A 12,836-nucleotide genomic window follows, 5' to 3' on the forward strand; every position below is an offset into this window, starting at 1 on the left:
GCCTAAAAGAGTTTAAGTCCACTTAAGAACTGTACATTTGGATCCAATATTTATAATGGCTCCTGTTAAGAGAGAATATCTGGACATTTCATGTGACATTAAGTCCAACTTGTTTTGGGTACTTCTAAGTGATTCTGGCCATGAAACTTTTTTTTTTTTTTCTTAATGCATTTTAGTGAGCTGGATTACCATGACATTGCCTCTGTAAACCTCCGTTGCCAAAGCATCTGTGACTTGTGGGATAAACTGGGAACCCTGACTCAGAAGAGGAGAGAAGCACTTGAGGTGAGACAAAACCGATCCTTACTTGTGGTGGTGAGATGTAATTTAAGGCTCATCATTCCTGAGAACATGCCAACTCTCCACCAGAGGGTGCTGATGCTTAAGAAACACACTTGCACTTCTATGTAGAACCTGCTCAGGGTTCTAATGACCTGAAGAGTGTGACGTCAAAATTTCAGCTATAAAGTAGATTAAAAAATGAGGACAAATGTATTTCTACTGAAAATGTGGCTCATGTCTCTCTAGTCACTTCCTCCGATCCAAGCTGGTCATTCCAGACCTGCAAATGTGTGAAGGCCCGGGAGAAGTGCCAAGGATTAGATCTGAATGACAGTGACAGGGGTCGTTTATCTGTCCAAGCCCCTGCTCCACATCATATTCATGCCTGTGGGGAAGAGGCTTCGTCACTAACGACCGAGCCAGAGTTTAGTGGGTGGTGGGGATTAGCGTGGCCAAAATGGCACAAGACTCACTCGCCCTCTCCTCCCACCTTCTGCTTTGAGCAAAACCGGTGAGAGGATGTTTGGAGGCTCACAGAGGAGGTGCCTTCCTCTGTGAGCTTGCTCAAATTGTCACATTACAAATACAAACTTGTGTAAGTCATTGGGCTCTACTTGGCGCATCAACTATAAAATAGTGCTACGTTTATTGAGAATTTTCCATTCCATATATATATATATATATATATATATATATATATATATTGAAAGTTATTTACAAAATGTAAAATAGTTTAGGGTAGTTTGGCTAGAGATCATCAGTGAATACCAAGTTTAAAGTCCTGCTACAGATTCTCAACTGGAGTTGGATCTCATCTTTAGCTGCTTCATTGTAATTAATGTAACTGTAGTCGTCTTATTTAGAGATATGAGTACAGATGGCTAAATAAAAAATGCCTGGTCAACTTTTATTTTAAATATCTACACTACATAGTAAAGTTCTTGTACTTTAAAACCATACAGATCCTTGTGTCTACAACATAGACCCCCCTAAAATGTGTCATAGTTGTTTTAATGTGAAAAATATAGCAAGAAATCCCAGTTGTATATGTATTTTTGACCTGTGTAGCATTCCATATGCCATGTTTTGATTCTAAAAATGTATGTCTTGTAATCCTCTCTCAGCGTGCAGAGAAGTTGCTGGAAACTATTGACCAGTTGTTCCTGGAGTTTGCAAAGAGGTCAGCTCCCTTCAACAACTGGATGGAAGGAGCCATGGAGGATCTGCAGGACATGTTCATAGTTCACACCATTGAGGAGGTCCAGGTAGGACTACGGCACTCCCCACGTTTGTGTGGCGCTCTCATTGATAAAGTACCAAGCGAGACCAACATGAGTATATCTTCTCCAGAGTCTAATTGCTGCTCATGAGCAGTTCAAAGCCACTATGCCCGAGGCAGACGCAGAGAGACAAGCCATTTTAGGAATCCACAATGAGGTGCAAAAAATTTCCCAAAGCTACGGGATTAAGGCCAATATTATCAACCCTTACAGCACCATAACGACGGAGGAGCTTCTTAATAAGTGGGAGAAGGTAAGTTCAGTTTTAAAACCCGCACATGCATGCATTATCTTCAATTGTTGGCATTCAGCTGGTGGCTATTTCCCTGTTTGAAAGGATTGATTATGAGAAGAGGTGCATACTATCGGTGCTTAAATGCAGTAATTAGGTGATGAAATCCATTTGTAAGGGTATAATGTGTAAATTCATATAGATTCATATTAATCTCTTTTTAGGGGGAAATTTCTCAGCGTTTACCATTAGTAAATAGCCTCTGTATGTTTCATAGGTAAAGAAGCTGGTTCCTCAGAGAGATGGTTCCCTCCAGGAAGAGATGGCACGCCAGCATGCCCACGAAAGGCTGAGACGTCAATTTGCTGCCCAGGCCAACCTGATTGGACCCTGGATTCAGGCCAGGATGGAGGTTACCAAAGTTTTAATATAAAATATTCTTTTTTTTCGTCTTTTTTTTAAAATGCCATACCATTCAGATGGAAAGTTCTTCTAGGATTTTAGCTGATAATTAAATAATTTAATTAACCGCTTTTTTTTTTTAACATGATGCCTACAAAAATGTATCAGTTCCTTCATACGCTGACAGATTTTTCTGTTAGTGGCTTGTGGCATCTTTGAGAAAACTGCCTGAATTTAAAATTAAATTGCCCCTGTTGCACCCCGTGTTTTCTTTTGTGATTTTTATTTTTCTGGACAGGAAATTGGGCGCTGCTCTCTGGAGATTGGAGGCACCCTGGAGGACCAGATGACCCAGCTGAAGCAAATGGAGCACGTGATCATTGCATACAAGCCCAACATTGACAAGTTGGAAGGAGACCACCAGCTAATCCAAGAGTCGCTCGTTTTTGACAACAAACACACCAATTACACCATGGAGGTACAGGACGGGGCGGATTAGTTCTGAATATATGTATAAACATGAGTAGGATGCTTTATTGGATATGCTAAAATTTATTTTTGAACATATGTACAGATATGTGTGCGTCTAGGTGCTTTGTTAAACGTGTCATTACTGTTGAAAGCTTTTCATAATTTTTTACAACCACAAACCTCACTATTTTTATAAGGCTTTTTTTTTTTTTTTTAGGGTTGGCCGATTCAAATTAATACTTATAGTAATTGTGAAGTAGAAGAAAAATTATACAAGGTTTTCAAAATTTGTTTGAAATCTGAAAAATGTGGCATACGTTTCTATTAATCAGTTCTGATTTGGGGTATGTTTAACCAGTTTTGCACATCTAGACAAACTTTTTTTCCTCTCTTTATTCCTTGCTAAAGAGCTCAAGCTCAGTCATATTGCTTTGATTAAAAGTATCCGAACACGAGCTTTCAAAACTGTGCATGTTCCAACACATGGACATGCTTTAATCCAAACCATTCTGTTGCTGACCTGGCTGTATGTTTAGGTTTGCTGTCCTACAGGAAGTTGCATTTCTGGCCTATTGCTAAATATTTTTTCCAACCCTTTTGGATTCTTCCATCACCTCTGAGCAGTTTCTATGTCTCTGCAGAAGAACAGCATGGTGCTGTCTTTGCTCGTGATGTTTCTGGGACTGTCGATTTCCCTTTCTCTTGACCAACTTTAATCAACTGCTTCCACATGTTTGGTGGAAAACTAGATTTCCTGGCGCAGTGACTTTCTACTTGCCACAATATGTGGAGTACAGGACTTATAAATGTCCTGTCAACATATTCTCTCATGTGAGCTGTGGATCTCTGCAGCTCCATCATCATTACTGTGGGACTCTTGTTTGGCCTCTAGTTTTTGAATCCTGCCATTGGGTCTTTCTGAATTGAGTTGTCCTATTTATTTGTGGGCTCTTTTCAAGTGCTCTGGCTTCCTAGCACATCCCATCAATATAAGTGTTAGGTTAATTGGTTACTCCAAATTACCCTTTGGTATGATTAGTTGTGTGCATGTTTGTGCATTGCATTTATCTCTATTTTGGCCTGTGATGGATTGGCAACCTGCCCAATGCCCTGCAACCACTGGAATTACTTGTATATCAATGATAACCATCTTATTTTGTAGATGTTTATCTGTAATACTACATGAAAAGCTTAGAAAAAAACTATTCTGGGTTGTGTTGATAACATAAAATTCCATTAAAATATGTTTGTGGTTGTAACATTAGAAATATCTTAAAAAGCGTAAGCTATGTGACACTTTTCTTAGGCACTGCAGTGTTTGAAAAACACAACTGTCTAGTATTTTCAGATATGCCCTCCTCCTGTTAACACGTCTGCTCTGCCACCACATCCACAGCACATCCGTGTGGGATGGGAGCTGCTCCTCACCACCATCGCCCGAACCATTAATGAGATTGAGACGCAGATCCTGACCCGGGATGCCAAGGGCATCAGCCAGCAGCAGATGAATGAGTTCAGATCTTCTTTCAATCACTTTGACAGGGTACAACCTTATACCATTCACACTCCAGGGGTCATTTTCTGGCTGTCTGAGTTGATGATGAAAAGCAGCGGCAACAATGCAGGAGCAGGTAGCGACTTACTCCAGTTTCCAGAGGAATCCTTGTACCTGAGGGCAACACCACCCAAGATATTCCTCTTGAGTTTTTTTATTTTTCTTAAAATCTTAAGCAGCTTCAGGGAATATGTTTATCTTGGCATGCAGCTGTGACTTGGATTTCCCATCTATTTCTAGCTCTTAGTCATGTTCTGCACCATCCCACTATTAATTTCTGATATAGGTAATCAATAAGGTTTCAACATTTTTCACATTGGCATGACATTCTGTTTCAGTTAACTGATTTTAACACTCTAGCTACAACCGTTCTGTGCTATAAAGCCAAATTCACTGACATTACAACAGTTGACGCTGCAAGATTTTTTTTTTTGGACACACAGGCTCTGCTTCATTGTGTTGCAGCCACAGACTGGATGTTCCATTCAACATAGCACATGAAGTTCTTTAATATTATCTGACTTCTTTGTTCCCTTTACATTTGACTCATCTGACTGTAGAAGAAGAACGGAGCGATGGAAACGGATGACTTCCGAGCTTGCCTCATCTCAATGGGTTACGACTTGGTATTGCGCGTCTCCTGTTATCAGCCGTTTCCCTTCTGTCCACTGTACGCGAATGCTCACTCTGAAATCATATCTGCTTCAGGGAGAGGTGGAGTTTGCGCGCATCATGATGCTGGTGGATCCGAATGCCACCGGGATCGTCTCTTTCCAGTCTTTTATCGACTTCATGACCAGAGAGACGGCTGATACGGACACTGCCGACCAGGTTGTGGCATCCTTCCGGATCTTGGCAGCTGATAAGGTGTGTGGGTTTGAGCCGCAGTGGCTGGCTGGCTTGGCACGGGAACAGATATTTTAAGCTTTTCTTTTCCAGTCACCGTTTCCATGCCGTCGCCTTGCTTACCATCTAATATTGTGTTCATGATCTCAACATGGAGTCAACATGCAGTACCAGAGTCACATTTGTCCACCCTCACAAATTTGTCGTACTCCTCTTCAGAAAATGTAAAAAGTTTTAATGTGAATTTGTCTTTTCTTATCACACAAAACAATTCAGAGAAATCCAACCTTTATTTATTTTTTTAAAGAGATTTCAAGTTGAAAAATATTTGTTTTAAATACAATTACATGTGGCTTAATCCATTTAAAGTAAATGTAACTGAAGCATTTTCAGTTATATTTTTATTTTTAACTTCATTGGAGTTTTTTTTTTTAAATCTCTAATTCTGACTTTATGTTTTCTGAGGTACAAATGAAACAGAGGCCCAGTCCTTTCAGACCAGACAAGAACCCATATTTATCTTTCTCCTCTGACAATGGCAAAATACTAAGGGAAGTAAAATGTATCTCCAAAGCTCAGTAGGAAGAACAGCAGCAAAGAGCGGCAACTTGAGGTCACCATCTACACCTCTGAAGGCTTATCTGTCCTAAAATCACAAACGTAAATATGTAAAGCTTGTTAAATGCTACCACACCTTCAACCTGAACCTGAGTTTTTCAGCCACAAGCATGTCATGTGGATATAGTGAGAACAAAGTATGAATATTTTCAAAAGCACTGCTTGGAAACTATTAAGGTGAAGAATTTTTGATGCTGGGGGCCTGGTTTTCTGCCGAAGGCTCTGGGAACCTCATGAGCGTTCATGACATCATAAAGCTTTTGAATGCTACGAGATTTTAATAACAACCTCTTAGGGAAATTACAGTAGGTTGTCGCTGGGTCTTCCACTAAGATAATGTTGAGTAAATGTAGCCAAATCTGTACAAACAGTCCAGGTGGTACAAATTCAGTCTTCCTGCATTACTTGCTCATTCGCAATCCAGAAATCCTGAAACTTCATTTCATTCACCATGTGTTCTATTTTTATTTTAAACATTACCCTTTCATAGCTCTCTTCAGGAGTCAGATTTTACAAATGGACTTAATTTCCTTCCACATGTTGTTGCCGATCTATACATGTTTTTACTGCCTTTGCCTGTTCACCCCAATATGAAGAATGAAAGCGTGTGCAGACAGAACCAGTTTTAATAGAAAAAGAAAAATAGCCAATTTTTCATATTGATGCCGGCAGTCTCTCACTGCTCCCCCCTGGTGAGTTTGTTGAAAGAAAAATATCTGCCCTTACCATGTTTCAACAATCCACACCCTCCATAAAACAAATATGCTCAAATAAAAACTTGCAACCACAGTAAATGGTGAATTTGTTTCAAAGGTTTTCACATACCGTTAGCAGGATTGGAGACAAATGTGGCCAACAGCGTCTCTCCTAAACTCAATTTTGTTTTCTCCCCCTGTAGCCTTACATCCTTGTGGATGAACTCAGGCGGGAGCTTCCTCCTGAACAGGCAGAGTATTGCATCATGAGGATGCCTCCTTACAAAGGGCCTGGAGCTCCACCGGGAGCGCTGGACTACACCGCCTTCTCCACCGCCCTCTACGGAGAGAGTGACCTTTAACTTGTGAAGAAGACCTTTCGTTGGGCCATTTTCAATCATTCTCACTTTTCCCACTCCGTATCTTTTAATTAAAATAACTAAAATTCATACTGCATAGTGACTCCACGCACATTGAATGAGTACAATGCTTTCTTCGAAGCTTCAAAGCACCAAAAAAAAAAAAAAATCACATTACAAATTACTATGGAAAAAATACAAATAATTAAGGGAAAAAATAATTCAGCATTCTTCTTGAGCTTAGTTTTAGTGCTGGAAGTAAACTAAATGCCTTAGTATGCTATTTATAAAAAAAAATACATGCAAAGAGAGAGAGAGATTTAGCACACGTTGCTAAACGCCTTCTCATCCTTGCAATGTTTAATATACCATAGGTTCACATTGTTTGCACATTCTGTATGCCTCCCTTTAACCCCTTGAAGAAGAGGTTTTAAATCTCAGTGGGTTTTTATCCTGGTAAAATAAAGGTTAAATGAAAAATGAAAATCACAAGATAGATCAGCTCTGAAGCTCACAATTTTATAGATGACTTGGATTTTTGGGAGTTAAAATAAACACCAGGCTATATTGAAGAAGGCCTGAAACTTGAGATCAGAAGCAATAATTAAATTAAAACATGGCAGCTTCTTATCTATTAGATAATCAAAAAAAAAAAAAAGAAAAGAAAAAGAAAAAAAGCTTGTTCTGTGATATCAGATTTAGCCCAAACCTTATCAGATAAACCTGGGAATTTAAGTAGAGAAAATTTGTGGCATTTTAAAATACATTATGAGAATCCTTTAGAGGACACACCAAAATTACAAAGCCAAGTTCATGGTGTTTAGCAGAAAATCAATGGCATGGTTTGGCCCCGATCTGTTTGGAACGCCATGTAATGTTTTCATGGTTCCTCACAGTGGCTTTGTTTTGATAATGCCCCTTTCTGATATGCCACTTTTAAGTGTTTAGAATGAACCCTCTGCCATCCATCAATAAACAGTGGGTTCCCAGTGGGCCAGAAATATGCATAACAGGAAAAAAAAAGAGAAACCACATGAATGCAAAAGTAAATATTTACAATGATTTTAATGCTTCTTAAGCTGGAAAACACAGAATATTAAATATGCAGTATTCATTTTGGCAGTGATGCAAGGTGAAATATTATTTGGCAGCAACACACTAATTCTTTCACATAGAAATACAAAATACCTGCTGAGCAGCAAAGCATAAAGCAAAGACGAGTACACTTTTCTACATTTGGAAAACATACATAATGAGAATTTTGTCTTTTCCTTTTTTTTTTTTTAGCATACATTAGTGGAACTCCCTTCACCCTGAAAGACGAGACAAAAATACGTATCCTCTTGTATGTTTTATGTAGTTTTCATATTTGATTACATTTACAGAATAAGCCTACGTGGGTTTGCAGCATTTGTTTTGCACAAGTTTAACATGGTTCCCAGGAAGTATTTTTCTTCATTTTAGCTGTTGACTAAAAGTAATGCCGAATTACAGTATGATATGTCTTTCATTTGGCTTTATTACTATTTTAATACTGTAAGTAATAAGTAAATGTAATCAAAATTGCATTAAATTCTACATTCATGTTGAAAATTGTAGATTCACATGAAATGAAAATCATTTGGCTCTGTGACCATGAACCTTTTTCAAGTTGTACATCAATTAATGAATAACATCAATAAAGCATTGTTGCCAAATTAATCTTTTCTTTGAGTCTGGTGGATTATTGCTTGAACTATGTCTTTACAATTCAACTTGTTAGTGTTTATATAAGATGTAAATATGTCAATGAATGAAAGCTCCTGTCAAATTAAAATAGAACATGTATAGTTGAAGGTTTTTTTTTTTTTTTGCAAGGATGTACATGAATCAACTCAGTTTGTTACAAGTGGGTAAACATCTTAGGCAATTAATATTTCTTTCAAATAACATGGTTTGATGCACCTGATGATACTTATATTTCTGAAATTGCAATATCATTTATAAAGTTACAGAGTCAGGCTTGAATTAATAGATTTCTGGAAAAATATTCAGTAAATCAGTTGATTGTGTTGGCTCTTCAGTCCCTGAAAGGCATTGCTTGATTTTGACATGTTCAGAAAGTAAATGTGAAAGCAAACTGAAGATTGTTGTTGAGCAGTTTTTGCCAGGTGCTGCTATGCAACCTCATTTTGTGGAGGAAGGTTTCTAGTTTTGTAGTGTCATTATTTATGTGAACAGAAAGAAACACAATCGTATTCACTCTTCTCTCTCTTCTTCACTTTCATCGAGTTTTCTGCTTAGAAAGTAAATAGGTCTCTGAATGTAAAGCTTCTCTTCTAATGAGGAAAAAAAAAGGAAACTTTGCCAATAACCTTGCTGCTTTTTGGATTTAAGTGAATCATTGGTTAAATTAAATGGCATAGTAACCATTGAACTAATACTTTCTGCATTTTCTATATTAACGCGACATCACAGGTCGTGACAATATGGTATGAGTATGGAGAGCCATTTCAGCCAAAATTAAATGAATAAATAAATAAATGGGTGAAATAAAAAAAAGTAAAATAACTAAATAAATGAAGAAAATTAGTAAAACAAATAAAAAAATAGTTAAATAATTTAGCTTTTTCATTAACCCAATTTTTCATTTATTTATTTTTCATATGATCAATTTCTCAATTTCCCTTTTCCATTTATCTAATTTTCATTTACCCATTTTTCATTAATCTATTTTTAATTTTGGCTGAAATGGCTCTCCATAATTATGAGACACAATCTGGAAAAAACAAACAACGAGCTCTTCTGCCTTCTCCCAGCGTTAACTAGAAACATCCAATCAGAGCCCGGAGGCGGGTCTTAGAGCTGTCAGTCACAATCATTCTCCTCCTCTCCTTAACGACATGGCTAGCTAGGAAGGAGGTATTGGGTTTGTTAGTTAGAATAGCCACCGATGACGACGGATAAAATGTTTTCCTGTAATGGTAAGTTGGTAACAGCATCAAAAACTTCCTCCTGGCTCTGATTAGAGCGCTGCATTTCTTCAGATGGCAGTAATATCATTGAGGTGGATGAAAAGGATCTTTTCACAGATTATCTGTCTCACAACATTTTGTGAAGACATGGTGACGTGGTTTACAAATGTGTAAAAAATATGCTTTCCAAAAAGTGACAGCTTTAACGTCAGTACTAGTCTCTACCTGCCATAAGTCATTATAATTTGGCACACATTTACCACAATGGCTCACCAGAGACCAGTTGATTGTTTCTTCCATAGACATAATATAAGGATAGACGCCTCATGCACCGCTCTCCCCTATTGTCGCTGACGAGATTTAGGGCGGCCATCTTGGAGCGGTACTCCACTCCACTCAGCGTTATGTGTTTAGCAGGCACAATGACGTATCAGCGCATTTAATCGATCATAAGACGCTTTTTTGTTACTGGAAACCAGACATCTATCAAAGCTACATTTATAAACAATTGTATTTTTTAAGTATGTTTTCAATACATAGTTCAGCATATTTAAATATGCTTAGTGGCTATAACAATAGAATGGGATGGAATATTCTGATATCGATGTATGAAGAGCATATTACAAAGCACACAGCCGTTCATAATTTGTAATATCAATACATATTTATATAACTATACAAACACAAATAAATAAATAATGACTAATACTGAATAATATATATTGGATACATGTTTATATGTGTGTATATATATATATATATATATATATATATATATATATATATATATATATATATATAATCACTCTGAAGCTAGAACTCGTCGGGTGAAAAACGATGATATAGCTACTGGAACAAGACGGAAATGGGCGAGAGACGAAAACATGGATCTGTTGGAATGCTACTACTCAAGTAACCCTAGTCAGAGGGGCTACATGCAAAGACTGAGGGTGGAATGGTTACTTCGACACCCACAGTCTACAATGACTGCCAAACAACTAGTAGCTCAGTGTTCCAACATCCGCAAACGGCAACTGCTATCACAACTTGAGATTGACGAGGTACAACACAAATGCTACCTTACATCCGGGAGGAGCCCGGATGTAAGGTCAGGGGGGAGTTAACTACAACTCCCCACCCCGAGACTGGGTATGCAGCCCCAGTAATGAACAAACTATCAAAGCTGAACGAGACAGCAACTGACCTGAGATAGCAGAATAATTGAAACCATGTTTGTGATTTGTGAAGCTTTTTTCTGATTTGTGAAACTTCAATAAATTATGTTGATTTCAGACGTTTTCTGAATCTTGGTCACATGAGAGCTACTCCAGCTCTAAAACTACAACACTTAGTGTCTTCAAACCTGGACTATATTATTCTACTCCAATAGTAGAATATTTTAATCCAGGTTTGGAATTTGTGAAACCTTTATGTGATTTGTGAAACTTCACTAAAGATCAGATTACTATTCATACATGTTCCATGCGTTTTTTTTTTTTTTTCCAAATTCAATTATAATTCAAAACCACTTTAATGAACCACTTTAACCAATGGGAAATTAAATGTTGTTGTAACTCATTAATTCTTCAACAAGTTATTGTCGATCATGCTGGCTGGAAGGAAAGAACCTTTGCAGGGGTCTGTTAAGTGAAGTGAAGTTTCACAAATCAGAAAAGAGCTTCACAAATCCCAAACATGGTTTTAAATATTCTGCTGTTAGAGCACAATAATCTAGTCCAAGTTTTAAGAGTCTATGAGCTGTATTTTAGGAACTGGGGCAGTTCTAGTGTGATCCAGATGCAAAAAATGGTGAAAATCTACCTTTATTGAAGTTTCACAAATCAGAAAAAGGTTTCACAAATCACAGTCATGGTTTCAAATATTCTTCTATTAGAGCAGAAAAATCCAGTGCAGGTTTGAAGTGTCTAGGAGTTTTTGTTTTTTTAATTAGAGCAGATCTATGGTGATCCAGATGCCAAAAAATTGTGAAAATTGAACTTCATTGAGTTTTCACAAATCTGATAAAAGTTTCACAACTCCCAAACATGGTTCTAAATATTCTGTTCTTAGTTGAGAATAATCCAGTTGAAGTTTGGAGAGTCTAGCTGTCGTAGTTTTGGAAATAGAGCAGTTTTCGTGTGACCAAGATAAGAAAAAAGTGGTGAAATCACCCTTTTTTAAAGTTTCACAAATCAGAAAAAGTTTCACAAATCAAAAACATGGTTATAAATATTCTGCTATTAGAGCAGAATAATCTGGTACAGGTTTGAAGTGTCTAGGAGTTGTATTTTTTAAATCAGATCAGTTCTAGTTTGAAAGAGATTCCAAAAAATAGTGAAAATCGAACTTTATTGAGTTTTCACAAATCAGAAAAAGGTTTCACAAATCCCAAACATGGTTTTAAATATTCTGCTATTAGAGCAGAATAATCTAGTCCAGGTTTGGAGAGTCTAGGAGTTGTGCTTTTTTAATTAGAGCAGTTCTAGTATGAAAGAGATGCCAACATTTTTGAAAATCTAACTTTATTGAGTTTTCACAAATCAGAAAAAGGTTTCACAAATCCCAAACACAGTTTTAAATATTCTGCTATTATAGCAGAATAATCTAGTCCAGGTTTGAAGTGTCTAGGAGTTGTAGTTTTTTTAATTAGAGCAGTTCTAGTAATGAAAGAGGTGCCAAAAATTTTGAAAATCTAACTTTATTGAGTTTTCACAAATCAGGAAAAGGTTTCACAAATCACAAACAAGGTTTTAAATATTCAGCTTGAAGAAGAGAATAATCCTGTCCAAGTTTCAAGTGTCTAGATGTAGTAGTTTTTAAACTAGAGTTGATTAAAAATGCGGAAAGTAGTGAAAACTTTAGCTATTGGAAGCTGGAATTGGAACCAACTTCAGCTTTGTAGCTGAGATTGAGTCCAAAATCCCATGAGAGATTCATCCGTGCTGCAGTGAATCTTTCTCTCTTTATAGAGATCTCCCTCTTCTTCCTCACATCGTGTCTTTAGGAAACTTTCAAAACAAAAACGGAAGATTTGGGATGTATCTTACTAGTGAAAGAATTACATATAAATAATAGTCTTTACCACCTGTGTAAACTTTGCTGGTGAATGTTATAACACAATATAAGTTTTATAATATATTGT

At 37.2% G+C, this 12,836-nt stretch overlaps 1 protein-coding gene across 1 annotated transcript in view; it reads left to right on the forward strand.

Moving 5' to 3' along the window:
- actn2b (actinin, alpha 2b) overlaps positions 1-8,441 on the forward strand; it is a 30,833-nt gene extending 22,392 nt beyond the window's left edge. The window contains exons 13-21 of the mRNA XM_014971345.2: positions 177-285; positions 1,407-1,547; positions 1,633-1,815; positions 2,072-2,206; positions 2,495-2,674; positions 4,064-4,210; positions 4,783-4,848; positions 4,931-5,089; positions 6,585-8,441. Of these exons, the coding sequence (XP_014826831.2) occupies positions 177-285; positions 1,407-1,547; positions 1,633-1,815; positions 2,072-2,206; positions 2,495-2,674; positions 4,064-4,210; positions 4,783-4,848; positions 4,931-5,089; positions 6,585-6,743 (1,279 nt within the window). The 3' untranslated portion in view covers positions 6,744-8,441. The remainder of the gene's footprint in view (positions 1-176; positions 286-1,406; positions 1,548-1,632; positions 1,816-2,071; positions 2,207-2,494; positions 2,675-4,063; positions 4,211-4,782; positions 4,849-4,930; positions 5,090-6,584) is intronic.
- Positions 8,442-12,836: the final 4,395 nt, after the last annotated feature.

This window comes from Poecilia mexicana, unplaced genomic scaffold (genome assembly GCF_051168715.1).
Source record: "Poecilia mexicana isolate PSO_F unplaced genomic scaffold, ASM5116871v1 scaffold_15, whole genome shotgun sequence".
Taxonomy (NCBI): Eukaryota; Metazoa; Chordata; class Actinopteri; order Cyprinodontiformes; family Poeciliidae; genus Poecilia; species Poecilia mexicana.